The sequence below is a fragment of the Hippichthys cyanospilos genome, chromosome 13, assembly GCF_059441005.1.
Source record: "Hippichthys cyanospilos isolate Australia breed blue-spotted pipefish chromosome 13, RoL_Hcya_1.0, whole genome shotgun sequence".
NCBI lineage: Eukaryota > Metazoa > Chordata > Actinopteri > Syngnathiformes > Syngnathidae > Hippichthys > Hippichthys cyanospilos.
Window position 1 is genome coordinate 2,086,328 of NC_142381.1, and position 19,351 is coordinate 2,105,678.

The window sequence follows — 19,351 nt, forward strand, 5'->3', positions numbered from 1 at the left end:
CGTGACGTTTGTTTTCCAAATAAGAGCAAAGTAATTGGAACGTGAAGCAATCTAATGCTAAATTATGTTATTGCAACTCCTCTGCAAAATATTTTAGGACGCTTTTTTGTAAAATTCTGACATAAATGAACACTGTCATTAGTGCAACTTTCCAGACGATTAGCGAAAAATAAAACGGATGATGCTACGCAATTTATCTTCTGGAGCTTCTTCAAAACAACAACAAAAAAAAATTGACAAGCAATATATCCATAGAAAAGTTAAATAAATCAGACATGGATGGCACCTAACTTTTTCTTTAATGTCTTCCAGAAAACGTCCACTCTTAAAAAATAATAATCATAATAAAAATAATATTAGCACCTTTTAGCTTAATTCATCAATCACCAAGCATTATTAGCTTGATTACAATTTCAACTTTGCTTTCACGCCTCAAAATGTAATTCCACCCCGAGACTGTAGGGGGAGCCCAGAAGCTACAGAACAAGTTTATTATATTTGTTGCTTTAACATAGCGCTCCCTTTTCTCTTTTGTGCGGGAAATCACGTCGCTTTGAATGCACCAATTAGACGAGTTTATCACGTAACGCCAAGATCGTCTTTTTTATCCGCTAGCTAGAAAAAAAATCAGACCACTGCTAAAGAAAAACAGTTTAAAAGACTTGTTTACAAACGTTACTAATTAATTGTGGCATTTCCGAAAGTTAAGCACAATTTTTTCGCGCAAGCTATGAATGTAAAGTTTACAGTAAAACTGATTAAAATCAGACACATTATTTGTGTCTGTTTTTGAATAAAACCAACCTATACTTTAAAAATAAATGTACATTTTTTATTTCAAGGTTTTTAAAGGAATAGTCCACTTATTTTGCAATTTTCAGCGGCCAAAGTATTTGACTACTTGACGATTTACTTGTACGATTACCACAGATGCAAAACACATTTTGCCAATTGCTGTCGACTGAAAATGACATCACACGTACCCAAGGCACAGAACGACCAATCAGAGCTCAGCTTGTCAACAGGTGAGCTGTGATTTGTACCTGCTGATATTTGCAGTCGACAGCAACTCATTCAATCCCAAAGACGTATTTTTACGTCTTTACACAGACATTTAATTATTTATTTAGTGAAATATTAGGGTAAAAGAGTGTCTAAAAATAATTAATTGCACATGAAAAATAATTTGGATGTCAAATCAGACGGATTAAGACTTTTTTTTCTGCAGAAAAAATAGAAATAATATCATTAATAAATAATGTATGTAAATCATGAATATTATTCATAAATAATAAAATAAATAATAATTAAAAATCAAAATAATTGATAAAAAATTCCAATAAAAATAATTGAAAAAGATTACTAGTAATAAAAAATAAATACTAATAAATACTACTAATAAATAATATTACAAAAAAATGGGACTATATCTTTAATAGTGACTCACATCCGCAACAGGCAAAAGTAATTGCCTCTCCAATCTTCTGCTAACTACCCAGGCTAAACTTAGCTCCTCCCATACACACAAGCTCTTAACACAGTGGATATGCATGACATCCACATACTTCCTTGACACCAATTACTACTTCCCTCTGAGTGGCTTATCTTCCTGCCTATTCATGACAATTCCAATCTGCCAATGAAAAAGCGCAAATATTCTTTTTCCAACACTCTCAACTTGAATGATTTAGCAAAGCGCATCATCTCCCGCCAGTGACCTTGACCATCTCCAAAACCAATCGCTCGAATCTTAACCATTTCCCACATGCCAAATTCAACAATTTGTTTTTTCTTTTCGGCCTTGGCCGCCCTGACATTCTCCTCCTCATCTCCATCCTCTCCTTCTTCTAATTTACAAGTTTTATCAGCAGCAGCACGCCGCTGCTCCAACTTTTCCTGCTACGTGCGCCTGCAGACAAAAAGCCGATGCAAACACAACTTTCCACTAATATATATATATATATATATATATATATATATATATATATATATATATGGGAAGGAGCAGGCAAGAATATTCAGATGTTCAAGTGTGTGTGGATCAAGGACGCTCTACGTGAACTAGCTCGTTAAAATAAAAATAAAAAAGACATTAAGCATGCAATGTTTTCCAGATGATTCACGTATCAAAGTGATGAAGATAAAAACGAAGACAGGATGAGGATTTTTTTTTTTTGCACAACACTTACAGAATCTCCAGATCACGCAGTGCTCGGAAAGCCCCATCTTCAATGCAGCTGATGTGGTTGCTGTCCAGTTGCCTACACACACACACACACACACACACACACATTTGAGAGTCAAGGTCCACTGAGCTGGGGGGTGGGGGGGGTGGGGTTAAAAAAAAAAAAAAGGCGTGAATGAGTGTTTGAGGAGGCGGGGAGGTGATACCTCAGAAGTGAGCTCAAAAGTAGGAGACCCCCCCCGCACACACACACACACACACACACACACACACACACACACACGGCGGAGGAGACGGCGGCTCTCACCTCGGCGCCGTGATGCGCGTGCCGCCCCGAGGAGGAGGAGGAAAGGAAAAAGGAAGCGCCGGCGAGGAGGAAAAGAAGTGGCCAAACGGCCGAGGCGGAGGCAGCCTATCACCTGCTGCCTCGCTCGCCCGCCCGCCAGATGGAGAGAGAGAGAGAGAGAGAGAGGTAGTAGACGCCCAGAGAGAGAGAGAGCGAGAGAGAGCGAGAGAGAGAGAGAGCGGCCACCCTCCTTGTCTCTTCTGTAAATATTAATTGCATTTTCCTCCTCCCGGCCCCGCTTGCCAATGTCATCTTTTATTCCTTCTTTCCTGCGCGTAGCGAAAGCCGGAGTAATTTCATTACATTAGGCCGGCCAATCCATTAAGGGGGCCTTTTACCGGCCTCTGTCACTGAAACAATTTCATTAAAAGCAAAGGCGCTGTAAATCAAGCGCCGGTCACGACTTGCTTCCTCCCCCAAAAAACGCAAGACAGTCCACGCCTCATTGGTTCAACTCCCGCACCCGCGACGCCCCCTCCCGCCATTTTCGCCCCCCCCCCCTCCCGCCGTCATCCATCCTCGGCTTTTATTCGAATTCGCTTGCTTTACTGAACCCCAAAACCGTCGAAACTCACTGTCCGTCCTTACTTTCGTTGATATTAGCGACGTTAGCATCGTTAGCTTACCACCGTGCTAAGATTCAAGATTTTTATGGTCATACGCGCAGGGATACTACATGATAAAATTCTTATTCTAGTCACTTCCCCGAGCAGACTCCAGTCCACAAACGAGCGGATCATAAAGTAGGCAAAAAAAAAAAAAAATTCCACAAACGAGCAAACCATAAAGTAGGCAAAAAATACAAAACAAGAAAAAACAGTGGGAGCAAAAAGGGCAATAATAATGAACCGCTAATAATATTAATAGACATATTCTGAGCATAATATGGAGTACTGTAGATGGAGTGGAAGATACTGGATGTGAAATATCATGTCGTGCAAAATATGTATTTAGCAGCTTTCTGCACTGTGCAGGATTTGTAAGGTGTATGTGTGCGTTAAGGTGTGGCGCTAAGGGCATATTAGTGCGTGAGGGATTTGTTCAGAATCTGGATGAAAGTTGGAACTAATAACATTAAAACATTTTGCCCCCGCCCCACGAAAAATTGTGACGAAAAATTGTACAACTGAAATTGAATGCATTTTTAAATTAAAAAAGTATATAAGTCAAATCTCAACAATCACTTTTGATAGGTTTTATAAATGACATCTTATTCTCAATCTGAAAAAAAAAATGTGCATCAAACAAAAAAAAAAAAAGTGCATCAAATTGAAATTAAAAAAAAAAAGTTAGTCCTCATCTGATCTCGAAACAACTATATATATTTTTATACATATTGTTTTACAACTTCGGGGCTGACTTTTGACCGAGAGCTCCACTGCACCACCTGGTGTCAAGGATGCGCAATTACACTTCACAGCAAAGGCAAAGCCTGGTGTTAAACACTCAATAAAAACAGGAAAATATCTTATGCAAATCGATAGTCAGCTGCCACCGATTCATCGATTCAATCTTATCTTCCTATTTGACGGCGATTTCCGCACAGGGAAGCGCGCAGGCGCAAATCTTCAAATGTACCCACAGGCGTTCAATTCACTTCCTCTTTTCACATTTGTCATCTCCGTCCTCCTTTGTGTCCATTTGTCCCCTCTTCAATGGACAAGGTGTGCCACTAAAGCGACCCTCGCAGCGGGGGACGGCCATTTATGTCTCCTCGCAGGACATCCTTAGAAACGTATCACCAGGGCAACAGGTGGCAACACTGACTTTGAACAAAAGATGGAGGCTATTTATTTTTTTATTTTTTGCCGATTATTTTTGAAGCTTTGTTTTCTTTGCACGTTATCTCGGGAGGGAAGATTGATGATTTATTTTTCTTTCCTTTCAAGGGTATATCATATCTGTTTCCCAAGCTTTATTGAGCCGAGGCACATATTTTACATTGGAGATGGGACGCTATCCAAAAAAAAAAAAAAAAAAAAGGGAAATAAAGGACACATACTGAAAAGATCTCGTCTCAATCTACTCGCAAATTGATTCAGTGAAACGTTAGTTGGACAAAAAAAGCAATTTTTCGGTTATGTGGATGGCAAGCAATGCGTCTGTTGCCATTTAATCAACGAGCATTTCATTGTTCTGCTTGTCACTATATGACAGTAGCATAGATAGACGAAAACCTCTCCTCAGTGCTTAGCACATTATTACATTAGGACCAAAGGTGTCAAGATAACACATTTAGGAATATGTCACTTTATGTTCCAATTCATTTGTTCTCAATGTGAAAAGAGAATATGTACAGTACTGTTCCCATTACTGAATTACAAAACAAGATTGGATTGGATTAAAACAAAAAAAAAGGTCGTGCAACATTCTGCAAAAGTCATAACACAAATCAGCAATAAGCTGCCTCATGTTCAAAGTGATTAGCTCTTAATTTGAAAAGAAAAATGCACATTTCCTGTCACTTACACATGCATTGAGTACTCATTTGCATACATTTCCTCCACTTGGGCATTTTTAACAGTAAAACGTTAATAAATGAAACATTGCTGTTTACTTGGCTGACTCGGTGCAAAATCTCTCCTCAACTCTGGAACTAAAGCGAAACTAAAATATGGGGATATGGGTGCCATGTTGGTTTTTCTCAAGTCGTGCATACTAGCTTGAGTGCAGAATACGCAAGGAATACTTAGAAATGCATCAGAGAAGGAAAATAAATTGGGGGGGGGTAGGGTGAGATATCTATATTGTAACGGTGTTTTGCGCAATTCTTTGATCTTTACATCAAAGGCCTTTCATCTCAAAGGGAAAGCAATGAGACACCAGGGAGCGGAAATTTCACCCAGATGGCGACGACATGTAGAACATGGAACGACATCTTAGTTATTACACAAGCAGGAGTTTACCATCCCTTGGCTAAACATGACCCAAAATACTGCACAAGGATCCATAAACGCGATTACCGTAATTCCCCAAATATAGGACGATCTACTTTAACAGGCGAGAATTCTCATCTGGCGCTGAAAGAGTTAACCAAAATATGGGCTGCATAAAAGCATGAACTCCAAGTTACCGGAGGTGAAAATCCGCAAGATCGGACCGTTTGCCGAGTCCGGTCCAGCGGCGCGAGTACGCACATCAAAGTAGGGTTTCATCCCGAGGGCGAGCGGGACACCCCGCAAAGCTCTCCTCAAGATCCTCTCAAGAAGCGGATCACCTGGCGAGACCCTCGGCACCTCTCGTGAGGACTAACAAAGTCTTATCAGATCAGCGGCCGAGCGTGGGATCACGCGGCTCTCCGGAAAGCTCGCGCGGGCAATTTCTTATTTTTTTTTTTGCAGGAAATGAGTAAGTTGAAGACTGGCGTCGAAGGCCACGTTCCTCCTCACTGATGGTAAATGGTTTCATCATCTGCGATATGATTGAATTCCTCCGACATCTTTGTTCACCAAGCACCCTGATTAGCAGCGACATGATTGCTATCAGTCTGCTGCCTTGAGATGCTTCTTTGTGGAGGACCGCGCGCGTGCGTGCGCAGTGGATGCTTGTCACAGGGGCAAAGACTGGGGGACCAAAATTTAATTTCTTTCCATATAATTAGTGTCTTTAATCATGTCTATGATGAAGCCTATTGGCAGACTGATTCAGTCCTTCCCTTCGCTACCATCTGGCGCACGCACGCACGGACAATCTTGCTGCTCCATCTGCAACCGGCGCAGAGTAATGAAGGTCCAAGTTTGGGCTGCCCATTGATGATAAATTGGATCAACTTTGAGCAATAACACAGCTACAGTAAAGGGCGACGACAAGGGGTGCCAAACATACGGCCCGCCGGACGGTTCTGGCCCGGGTTTAATCCGGCCCGCGATGTGATTTTGTAAAGTAGAAAAAGCATTTTCACTCACCTTCTAAGGCCAACGGAATATGTGTGCAACGTCTATGTAAATGTGGGTGCTACCATATGAAAGATTGACTTCCATTCCTTATTTTGAATTGCATGGAGCTGTGTCGCGAGTTTGGAATGGTCACCGTTATCACTACAGTGTTATATTGGGTAGGAATTAGTATAAAAAAGTATAAAAAACATTTTCACTCACCCTTTAAGGCCAATATTGCGTGCAATGTTTATGTAAATCTATCATATGAAAGATTGACTTCCATTCCTTACTTTGAATTGCATGGAGGTAATAGCTGTGTCGCCAGTTTGGAAACACTGCCATCCAATGGTCACAGTTATCACTACAGTGTTCAATTGGCTTATATGAGGTAAGCATTAGTATAAAAAAGTATAAAAAACATTTTCACTCACCCTTTAAGGCCAATATTGCGTGCAATGTCTATGTAAATCTATCATATGAAAGATTGACTTCCATTCCTTACTTTGAATTGAATGGAGCTGTGTCGCGAGTTTGGAAACACCGCCATCCAATGGTCACAGTTATCACTACAGTGTTCAATTGGCTTATATTGGGTAAGCATTAGTCAAGGGTGACAGTTCCTCTTCATAAGAAAACGTATTTGTCCAGAATTTTATTATTTATTACTGTTGTTGCTATTTTAAAATATGATAATTATCATCCATGGCAGTGAATGAGTTAATAGTAATGTGAATGTTTATTAATCAATAACGATTAGGGCTGCACGATTATGGCCAAAATAATAATCAGATTTTTCAAAATGGGTCTCGATTGACGGTTGGGAAACAATGCCCCCTAGTGGTAGGACGGCAAAGTGATACGACTAAATAAAAAAAAAAAAAGGAAGAAAAAGTGCCTGAAGAATAATAAAAGAATAATACATTTGTAAAGTTACATATCGGTCCGGCCCACTAGATTTTAAAATTGTCTGCTTGACCATCTTGACCAGGGGTGCGAAACCTACGGCCTGCGGGCTGGTTCTGGCCCACAAACGCGTTTAATCCGTCCCGCGAGATTATTTTGTAAAGTATAAAATCTAGCTCAATTAATAGAGTTTGACACTCCCGCTCTCAATTTTCCACTTGGAACTTCTCAAAAATCGTGTCATCCAAAATCTCCAATAATATGTTGAATTCTCATTATTTGTTTCTGGAGGCCGCAGATTGTAGCGGCAAATATCGATGACCTCGAATCTTTACCGCGACGTCGTCGACTCCAACAATGCGAGCGTCGCGCAACAAGCCAAGTGCGAACGCGGCGCGTTTGTGTGCGCATTCCCCTCTCGGGCGGCCATAATTCAAACAAACGGCCGCCTGCAATGCATTGTGGGTCGGCCGGCGTGAAGCGTGCGGGAGGAGATAGCTGAAAGGTAAATAAAGAAAGCGCCGACGCTCGTATTGTTTGAAGAAAATATCGGCTGGTGTTTTGGTTACTCGGCCAAAAGGTGCGCTCGTGCCGTAACGTTGAGCACGGATGAACCCGGCGGCGGGATCGGGGGTGGGGTGGGTCGGGGTGGGGGGGGGATTCAATTTGATCAAATGACAAAAAAATACATCGGAGGCAGGCGGATGGAAAACAAGAAACGCTATGAGACCATGATGGTGCACTAGATAGTGTGTGTGTGTGTGTGTGTGTGTGTGTGTACTGAGGTGTAATGTGAGGTATATGAAACACTGGCGGCTTATCGCAACTGGAGTGGCTGCTGTTGTCACACAATATCTTCGGTTCATCAAGTTCACCTCCACGTTCAGCATAATGCTCAGTATTGGAGTCAAAAACTCAACGATAATAATATTCGTATGAGGGATGGGACAAGAGCGTGAGAGATTTAACCCGTGTGTCGTTATGTTGCAAATTACGGAAATTGCTTTGTTTTTTAGATCAGAAAAGAATCAATGGACAAAACTGGGGAAAAAATAACATTCATAAATAATTACGACGCCTTTAAAAGCATTTACAAAATTAGGGAAAAAAATAACCGCAATGTGCGCCACGAGAATTTTTTGTCCCTGCACAGCATAATCGCTAATTCAAGCCTCTTTTGCATTTACACACTTTGTCATTTTTTGCAGTCTTCTCAATTAAAAAACAAAAACTTTGAAAATTGGAAAATTTATCCACAAATTTTGCAGAAATAGCGTGACTTTATCCACAAATTTTGCAGAAATAGCGTGTCTTGCTCTCATAACATTTGCGTCTCGTTCCATAGTAATTAAGGCGGCCGATTTGGATGGCTCCTAAGTGCAGTGTTTAGACTGAAATGGAACGTGGCCGATGGGCAGCAGGATGGAAGAAAGTCCACGTATTAAGGGGAAAGCAAGAAGTGGCGGCCGACGCTCCCCGCAGCCACAAAGTGAGAAGGAGACGCGGGAGAAAATCGATGCAGCGTCCACCAGGGACAGAATGTCAGGGAGGTTTTTTTTTTTTTTTTTTTTCCCCTTGCACTCGTTGCCATTTGCTGGCCTAATGGAGGCTGGACTGGAGGAGGCGTTTTTATGGCCGCAGTCACCTTGGCTAATCGAGGCATGCGGGGAGAATCCCGGCCCGAGACAATTGAGACCGATGCGAGACGATGGGAAAGGGACAAAAGGAGAAAGGAGATTTTTTTTTGACATGTCTAATCACCTTAATGGGCTAAGACAGCAAAGTAATATCCTGTGAATAATACTCATTAAAAAAAGAAATCCACACACATACAGGTCTTCCGATCTGAGTGGGGCCGTCCCATTAACATCATTGCATTACTGTATCCTCTAAAACCAAGTATTCACCCCCAAGAAGAGTTCTGGACTTGTGTGACCCACCAAAAAAAGCCCAAGGACTACAAGTCCCCACAAAGCATTAAAAACCTGCGCTAGAGATGCACATAACCCGGACACATATTCGCACGAATTTGCATTCAAACAAACACACAATATTCGCACGAATTTGCATTCAAACAAACACACAATATTCGCATGAATTTGCATTCACACAAACACACAATATCCGCATGAATTTGCATTTACACAAAAACACATTCACACAAATATTCAAGCACAAAAACCTTCATCCTTTGACATTACACACAAACACTCACCTGAACCCACTCATGCACACTCAATTATAGTTTGTACGTATCTGGACTTGTGTGACCCACCAAAAAAAAAGCCCAAGGACTACAAGTCCCCACAAAGCATTAAAAACCTGCGCTAGAGATGCACATAACCCGGACACATATTCGCACGAATTTGCATTCAAACAAACAGACAATATTCGCATGAATTTGCATTCACACAAACACACAATATCCGCATGAATTTGCATTTACACAAAAACACTCACACAAATATTCAAGCACAAAATCTTTCACCCTTTGACATTACACACAAACACTCACCTGAACCCACTCATGCACACTCAATTACAGTTTGTACGTATCTGGACTTGTGTGACCCACCAAAAAAAAGCCCAAGGACTACAAGTCCCCACAAAGCATTAAAAACCTGCACTAGAGATGCACATAACCCGGACACATATCCACAGGAATTTGCATTCACACAAACACACAATATTCGCACAAATTTGCATTCACACAAACAGACAATATTCGCATGAATTTGCATTCACACAAACACACAATGTGCATTTACACAAAAACACACAAATATTCAAGCACAAAATCTTTCACCCTTTGACATTACACACAAACATTCACCTGAACCCACTCATGCACACTCAATTACAGTTTGTACGTATCTGGACTTGTGTGACCCACCAAAAAAAAGCCCAAGGACTACAAGTCCCCACAAAGCATTAAAAACCTGCACTAGAGATGCACATAACCCGGACACATATTCACAGGAATTTGCATTCACACAAACACACAATATTCGCACAAATTTGCATTCACATAAACAGACAATATCCGCATGAATTTGCATTCACACAAACACACAATTTGCATTTACACAAAAACACACAATTTGCATTTACACAAAAACACACAAATATTCAAGCACAAAATCTTTCACCCTTTGACATTACACACAAACACTCACCTGAACCCACTCATGCACACTCAATTACAGTTTGTACGTATCTGGACTTGTGTGACGCACCAAAAAAAGCCCAAGGACTACAAGTCCCCACAAAGCATTAAAATTGCTCAATTACAGTTTGTACGTATTAAATCTCACACATACATTAAATCGCACACACAGCTGCATTTACAAGTACCCGTTCTCTCACACAGCCACACTCTCGCACAATCTCACGCTCCAGCTGCACGTACATCGTCATCCGCACTCACGTTCGGATGCACCTTCTCACACGCGCACACAAACGCACTCACCTTGGCAATCTCGCGCGGACTCAATTACGCACTCTCGCAGCCACTTACACAATCGTACACAATTGCACAATGGCCTCTGCCCACTCTCACACAATCCCCTTCTCAAACTCACACTACGGCACTTGGGTTCTCCTCGGCGCGCGCGCTCACATTCTCACGCGCTCTCGCACACAATCGCGCCTACGCACCCTCTCGCACACAGTGCAGCGTCGACACTTTGAGGCCCATTTAGCATTAAAGTCATCATCCCCGGTGGAGCTTGGCGCCCGGCCTGAATTTACAGCAGTCTCGGGGAGAGGCGGCGCGCACGCGGCGGCAGCAGGCCGCCCGCCCGCAAACTTCTCCGTATCGGCACAATCAAGGCTTTTATACATCTTAATCATCCAAAGAGCGCGCGTGCTTTACGGGCCCCCGTAAATCCTCCTTTGTATACAGTAAGGCGCTGAGAAGAAGCAGATGGACGCCTGCGTCGCTTTATTTATTTCTTTCTTTTTCAATTTCTGATGACACCGCCAGGCAGAAGACGGCAAATGAAGCTAATGGGGACGTGTCTTACGTCAGGTCCAAAAAAAAAAAAGTGTTGCAGAAAATCCCATTTGAGCAGACGTCTTTGCCCCGACAAGTGCAATGGTGATTTATTCGCCGGCGTGCTGCCATCCATTCTTATTTACATCCCTTCATCCCGTTTAAATCGATCGATATTCTGGATATTTGATATATATACATGAATAGTCAAGGTTACATTTCTTGGATGGGCTAGTAAAATCACAGCATTGTCATTTGTGTGTCGCCGCTATTCTTTCAACTCATTCAGTGCCGAGGACGTGATTTCACGTTTTTTTAAGAGTCCGGCCATTAAATCCCAGAGCCTTAAATACTTAAATATTTTAAGAGCAATAATTTCCACGTACGTACTGCACATATTCCGTAATGTTCTCTGACTGGTTTTATCGCTGCTAGCATACGTTCGGTACGATACGTAATGCAATACGACACAATAGTACAATACGTTGCGATCGCTCCCAGCGTACGTACTGCACATATTCCTTAATATTCTCTGACTGCATAATATATAATAATAATAATACGTCAAGCTTTCTGATCGTTTATCGTTGCTAGCAGACGTACTGTACGATACGTAATACAATAGTACAATACGTTGCGATTGGTTTATCGCTCCCACAGTACGTACGGCATATATTCCGTAATGTTCTCCGACTGGTTTATCTTTGCCAGCAATTATACGTAATAATAATACGTCAAGTTTTCTGATTGGTTGCTAGTGTACATACTGCATGTTTTATATGATGTTTTTTGATCTGGTTTATTGTTGCTAGCATACGTACTGTACAATACGTAATGTTCTCTGATTGGTTTATCGCTCCCAGCGTACGTACTGCACAACTTACATAACGTTTTTTGACTGGTTTATCGCTGCCAATGTATATACTGTACGATACGTGATTTTTTTTCAAGCTAGTTTATCACCACTAGGAAATGTACTGCACGAGACGTAATTTTTTCTAGCTGGTTTATCACTGCTAGCGTATGTACGGTACGATACGTTATTTTTTCAAGCTAGTTAATCCCGACTAGCATATGTACTGCACGATACGTAATTTTTTCTAGCTGGTTTAGCACTCCTAGCGTATATACGATACGTAATTCTTTCACGCTAGTTTATCACCACTAGCATATGTACTGCATGACAACGTAATTTTTTCGAGCTGGTTTATCACTGCTAGCGTATGTACTGCATGTTTTATGTAATGTTCTCTGACTGGTTTAGCGCTGGTAACATACGTACTGTACAATACGTATTTTCTCTGATCGGTTTATCAGTACTGCACGTTTCGCGGAACGTTTTCCAATCGGTTAACCCTACCAATTTACGTAGTGTGCATATAACGTCATATTCTCTGATTGGTTTAGCGCTGCTAACATACGTACTGTACAATACGCAATTTCTCTGATCGGTTTATCAGTGTCGGAGTTCGTACTGCACGTTTCACGTAACGTTTTCCAATCGGTTATCCTTACCAATTTACGTAGTGTTCGTATAACGTCATATTCTCTGATTGGTTTAGCGCTGCTAACATACGTACTGTACACTACGTATTTTCTCTGATCGGTTTATCAGTGCCGGAGTTCGTACTGCAGGTTTCACGTAACGTTTTCCAATCGGTTTCCAATTTACGTAGCGTGCGCAGAACGTCATATTCTCTGATTGGTTTAGCGCTCCCAGCGTATATTTTGACAGATTTGGGACAAAGGCGCACATGATTGTAGGGCGTGGCCTTTTTCGCTTTTATTTGCGCCTCACGGTAGGAAAACGACGGTAATCCTGTCGCCCTAATTACAACGAGCACGTTCAGCTTTAGGGCCGCTTGCAAAGCGGGAACGGTTTGTTTCCCACACAGACGTGCCTATCCCTTTTCAAGTACGGACAGCATTGTTGATGGGCAAAAGTGCCGATAACCCTCTCCGCATCAGGTGCGATCGATCAGTTGTTATTGATGAGCCGCATGGATCGCGCGGCCTATCGGTCAAGCTATTGGTAATTAGGCTGTCACCAATACAAGACGAGAGGCTATTGAGTTTTTTTTCTGCTTTTTTTTAACGTAAGGACCAAAACATCTTGAGATGCGGAAGACGAGAGGAGGTTCTGGAGCGGAATGCCAAGATGGTGATTAAGAGCGAGGATGAGGAGGCGACGAAGAGGTGATGGGCAAGTTGTTGACAAGAAAACAAAACTATGCGGCGCGGGAGAAGCTGTTGACAAGATTTCGCACGTGCAAGACGCGGATGATGCAAGACAGTTGGGGAAAATGCAAATAAATCTATTCTTGGAAAGGCTCCAACGAATTGATGCCCTTGATTGTTTGAGCATTTCGATATAAAGAAGAATAAATAACTTGGAACCAAGGTTTTGGAGATTTAAAATGATATTTTTCAGGGTCTTCTTCCCCCCCTTTTTTTCGGTAAACAAGTATGACATTGCCTGAAGAGTTAATAAAGCATTTATGATGGTAAAAGCTGGACTGGAAAAAATATTTTAAAATTTTGATTAGGGCCAGGGAAGAATAAAAAAAAAGGTTGGCAGGATTCTCACTTATGAATTCTGACTTTATTCTCATACTTCTGATAAGGACATTAAAGACAGAATTTAGTACTAAAGTATTTCGAAATTAATGTCTTTAATGTACTTAAGCATCGATTTAATGCTCTTAAAGAACGTGAAATTACGTCACTGGCATTGAATGAGTTAATATGATGAATCAAAAGTCTCATTTTAAAATTCTCAGAATTCTGAGAATAAAGTCAGTTGTCTGACTTGACTCTCAGTTATTGTCAAACGAAAATTCTAAGAATCAAATCAAAATTCCGACTTGAAAGGGGATTTTTCCACTAAGTCGGAATGCTGAGAATAAGTCGGATTTCTGACTTCAGAATGAGAATGTTGGCTTTAAAATCAGAACTGAGACGGACAAGGTCAGAATTCTGACATTAAAGGGAGGAGGATAAGATTAAGTCAGAATTCTTGAAAATTTAGGACAGAATCCGGATTATTCTTAGAATTCTGACTCCTAGCTCATCTGAGAAAAAGTCATATTTCTGACTAAAGTCTTGATTCCGAGAATAAAGTCAGAATTCTCATCAAAATTCTTAGAAAATAGTCAAAATCAGTATAGTCAGAATACAGAGAATCAAGTCAGTCTTCTGATTTGACGATCAGAATTCTGACTTATTGTTGAGACATATCACACGTCAGAATGAAGATTTAAATCTGAATTCTGACAATGAAGTCAGATTTCTGAGAATGAAAATGTTTGCTTTAAAATCGGAACTGAGTGTCAGTAAAGAATTCTGACTTTAAAGCGGGGATTCTGAGAAGAAGTCCTAATTCCTTGAAACTGGTCAGAATTTTGATGATTTTTAAGAGTTGTGACTTCCAACGCTTATGAGAAAAAAAAGTCAATCCTCACAAGTGAGTGTGCTGAGAATAAAGTAGTAATTCTCAGAATTCTGACTTGCGAGTGAGAACTCTGAGATAAAGTCAAAATTGGAATAGTCAGAATTCTGAGAAATTCTGCCAACCTTTTTGGCCCTAATCCTCCATACAAAACAAAACGCCAGATTTTCCGCTGTACCTTTATGATGAACATCATTCCTGTCATGTTTTTAAAGCCATATAGAAATATCGAACCCCCCAAATCAATGCACCATTTAGTTGAGTGAAAATATTTGAATTACCTTAAAAATACAACGGCCCCATTTTCCAAACGTTGCGACATTTGATGTTAGCATACATCAAGCTATAAAAGTCACGCGTGTTTGTCCTGGCCCGGCCGTCCACCGGCGGGTTTTGTGAAATAATAAAAACGACAAGACGGGAAATGAAGGGAATATTTGGACTTACAAGTTCTTGACACCGGTGATTCCTCTGAAGGCTTTCCTGGGCACCGCCTGGATCTGGTTCTCGCTCAGGTCTCTGGAGGCAAAGCGAGACGGACAAAGGCTATGAGCTCCGATGATGAAGCAAACCAACCACGAGCGCTTGGCCGCACAAAGCCAACGCAACAAAGCGACGGACGGACGGACGGGATGACATTTATGATGACGCGTAAATAGCTTCAAAGACCAAAGACTATTGGAATTGATCCTGGTGTACGTGCCCGCTCCAGGTTCAAAACCCACGCATTCCGTTGCCATTTTTTGGGATTTTCCACAGTTACTTTGGCTCCGCGAGTCTGACTTTTGACGCGTAATGAATACGTAGACTCTGTGAGCCGCATGACGCAACGGGCGGTCGTTAACGCCTGGGATAAGATAATTGTCTCATTACTGTAGTCGTACCTTAGAAAATGTATACAGTGGACCCCCGTGGTACGACATTCCTGCCTTACGTTTTTTTTTTTCAGTTTACGACGTGATCTGCGATGTCTTTTCGTCCCCTCTTGACGGTATTTTTCCCGCTTGATGACAAAAACAACTGTCATGACCCTCGGGGTTGGCTGTTTTTGTGTTGTTTTGTCACCTTCGTGATTAGGTTTATTTTGATCTGTGGAATAGAACATTTGTATTTCTCAAATTGTATTTGTTGCCTTTATTTTTTAATGCTGCTGTGCAGAGTTTGAAGCATAATCAGATTTGTAGGAAACGTATATACCGGCGCATTCTACGCATGAGAATAAATTCAAAGTTCCATTCCGAGCCAATGATTCAATTTGGCCTGTAAAACTCGGAAAACCACTTCAGATACCCGTCGAGGGAAAAAATGGTAATACAATGCCTTCAATTCCAGGCAATCATTGAAACGTATTGCAAGACTGATTGAAAGAACTCACAGCCTTTACCCTGAAGCTAAAAACGAAGCTCAGGTATATCCTGTTTCAACGGGTCAACCATCCAGGAGTCCAGCTGATTGGACATGATTTGGAAAACACAATGCTGTCTATATGAGGTCTCACCATTGAAAGAGCATATCAAAAAAAGTGTGAAACAACCAAGTAAAGTTTTGCTTTGCAGTCAGTGGTCCTTCAAATGTCTCCAGTTGTTTCAAACTGTCGACTTCAGAGAAAAATGTGAGAAGAGTCAATGACTTGTGTAAAAACCAAAAAGTTGACCAAGTAAGGTAAGTCGACAAAAATAGATCCACTAAAAATATATCTCAAAGCGAATGCCTCCAATTTTTTTCATTCTATTGATTAATCAATGGGGTCATCGTTTTATGAATATTCTGTACTAACAGTCGTATTTTTCGTGGGTATTCTACTCAATTAACTTAAATCACATTTTTATATGCAGTGCTTTGTTTCAGTTGTGGTTATTTTTAAACGTCGCCGCTCCAGCTCACCATCATATCGTTTTTCCCTTGCCGCACTTTCTTAATGACTGATCTGCACGCGGAAAGGATTTTTTTTCTTTTTTGGATCTTTTTTTTTTTCTGACTGCTTCCTTTGTTCGACGCTTCCCACTTGGCTGATGCCGAAATCAAAGTCCCAATGGCGTCGTCGGTTTTCACAGTTAGCGGGCTAGCTAACAGGCAGCATGAATGAGCTTGGACAAGATGGAATGGAAAGGCGTTGCTTTTATACGCACCATTTTTTGTTTACGTTCATCCGATTTGTTTTGGTTTGGCCGTTTTACAGTTAAGCGCTTTTTCTTGCCTTCCGCGTGACGTTTCCATGGAGCAAACAGAAACATACGTCGCGTGCGCCGCCGTTTTCTATTATCCATCACACAGGAATTGTTTATCTGCTTTGCTAACGATACAAACATATCTATCACGGGTGTGTATCGTTTTGTTTTCCCTGTGATTTGCATCCCTCGTGGAATAAAATACAATCAGGAGAAAAGAAACAGACGTGATAAGTTGCATTTGGTAGGATTTCCGCGCGCAATAATTAAAAGCTTTGTTTTGAATTCATCATGTTTTATATTATCTAAAGCGGATTAGGCGCCAAAGGAAATAATGATGCGCTGTGTTGTTTTAATGGCGCTTTGAGTGATTGACAACAAATGAAATAGCGGGATAACATACAGTACGTCTATTTATGACATCCATTTTATGTCTGGAGTGCGTCTACTATTTTCCCTCCAAATTCAAAGTGAGTATATTTAGCTATGCCAGAAGCCCGTCAAAATATTTTTTTTTACCGCGCTTCGCCAAGAATGCAATTGATTTCGAGCTGAGTCATATAGATATTGTGAAGGGGGGGGGGGGGGGGTCAACACAATCTCCTTCAAACGTTCAAATCGCATGGCCCCACGCCGAGAGCAGGATCGATTCTAAATGATGGATGATCCCAGATTGTTGGGGACTACAAAACTGTCTTTTGGGGACGCAAACACTTTGTGAAGTTTCCGTCGACAGCTGCGACAAAACTAAAAACTAGGGATGCGCGGATAAAACTTTTGTTCGGTCCAAGTATAAATTACATTTGATTGCTCGCCGATACTGAAAATTAATACCCCGAGACTGCGCTGATGTCATTCCGATAGCAAACAGAAAACGACAAAGATTGAGTTTAACTCGATAAGAATATCGGTATGTTATCATATGTCATGATTGCTTAACATTTGAGTTGAAATAGTTATTTAAAAGTTCATACGGGCTACTTATTAACATGTCAATAGCATTTTGCATTGTATGCTAGCATTAAGCTAACAATAAAGCTGCGTGCGCGCTTGCATCTGAAATTTCTTTGGCGTTTACCTCGACTGGAGTCTCTCAAGGAGTAAATAACAGTAAATTACATATATGATATGCTAGTATCAGGCGTTGTAGTTTCGCAGTTTTCAAGTATGGTAGGCTTAGTGGAAGTGGCATTCCAGAAGCAAGAAAATATAAATTTTAGTGGGATGCACGAAAAACAGCGAGGTCCCCAAAATGACGCTTTTTTTGGTGTGTATGTTAAGATAATACCAGCACAATTATATCAAGTACCGTCTGCCATCAGTGCCTAACTTTTAATATAATTTTTTAAGACCCGGTAGACATTTAAATGGAATTAGTCTTGAAATTGGTATTCGAGATATTTATAACCCAGTAAATATACGCATTTTAGCAGGGTAAACTAGTGAGGTCCACAAAAAGATGCTTCATTTGACATCTTTTTGTTTTTTGCAATATTGAATATAAATACTTTGAAAATGCCAATGTAACATAAATTTGATAGCAATTTATAAAACAGTAGTGACAGAGTGTAACTCATAAAAATATCTGTATGTCATCTAAAAATATGCACGTTTTACTCATGAAAAACTGTGAGGTCCCCAAAAAGACCATTGACTTGACATCTGTGTTAAGATCATATCAGCGCAATGACATCATCCTCAAGTAGCGACTCCACGGCGCCTAATTTGAACACTGGATTGTGTCCGGTGTCCTCGTGTAAACAGCGGCCGTCCTCATCTCGCGGTGACTCATACCTGCTGACCTTTGAGCTCAGAGAAGGCCATCTGCAACAAGAGGCTGAACCCTGAACCCCTGAAAAGGACAGCGGCTGATGGATTCCACACACGCAAACAAACGAGGATCGCTTGGTGTATGTGCGGCCTAAGAGGTCTCATCTTCTGAAATCTGCTGCCATGTTTTAATTTTAACCCTTGTGTGGTCTTTTGTCCGATCCGTTTCACACCAAAGGGAAAGCACTGAAAGAAGACACTAGGGAGCTGAAAATTCACCCGTATGGCGACAACATGTTAAAGTTCAACGTGGGATGACCAAACACTAGCAGGACTGTGTCCCATATTTTGGCTAAAATACCGCGAGAACGACATGGCAGAAAAGAACCCAAAATGGTCAAAATACTACACAAGGTTAAAAAAAACAAAACAAAAAAACGATTCAGGCTTTGAGCTCCCGCCGTTCTGTTGTGTTCTAATCAATCGTCGTACGTATTTTGGACCTTCTGTTACGTCCTGTCGGCACTTCAGCTCATTTATGTTGCGAGGTGCAAAAGTTTGGCGTACGTGCGTTCATACGTATGTGCGCTAGCTGCCAGCTAACTTAACACCTCCTCCATATTAACTTCCATTATTCATGTGAAGAGAATAATAACAGC

General features: G+C 41.1%; 1 protein-coding gene across 2 annotated transcripts in view; it reads right to left on the reverse strand.

Annotated features, from left to right (window-relative positions):
- slit3 (slit homolog 3 (Drosophila)) overlaps positions 1-19,351 on the reverse strand; it is a 194,085-nt gene that overhangs the window by 88,470 nt on the left and 86,264 nt on the right. The window contains exons 5-6 of one of the 2 annotated variants that reach the window (XM_088431401.1): positions 15,202-15,273; positions 2,190-2,261 (exon numbers count right to left, since the gene is read on the reverse strand). In XM_088431401.1, the coding sequence (XP_088287527.1) occupies positions 2,190-2,261; positions 15,202-15,273 (144 nt within the window). Of the gene's footprint in view, positions 1-2,189; positions 2,262-2,492; positions 2,811-15,201; positions 15,274-19,351 lie in introns of those variants that run through there. The other variant, XM_088431403.1, reaches the window with a different exon arrangement.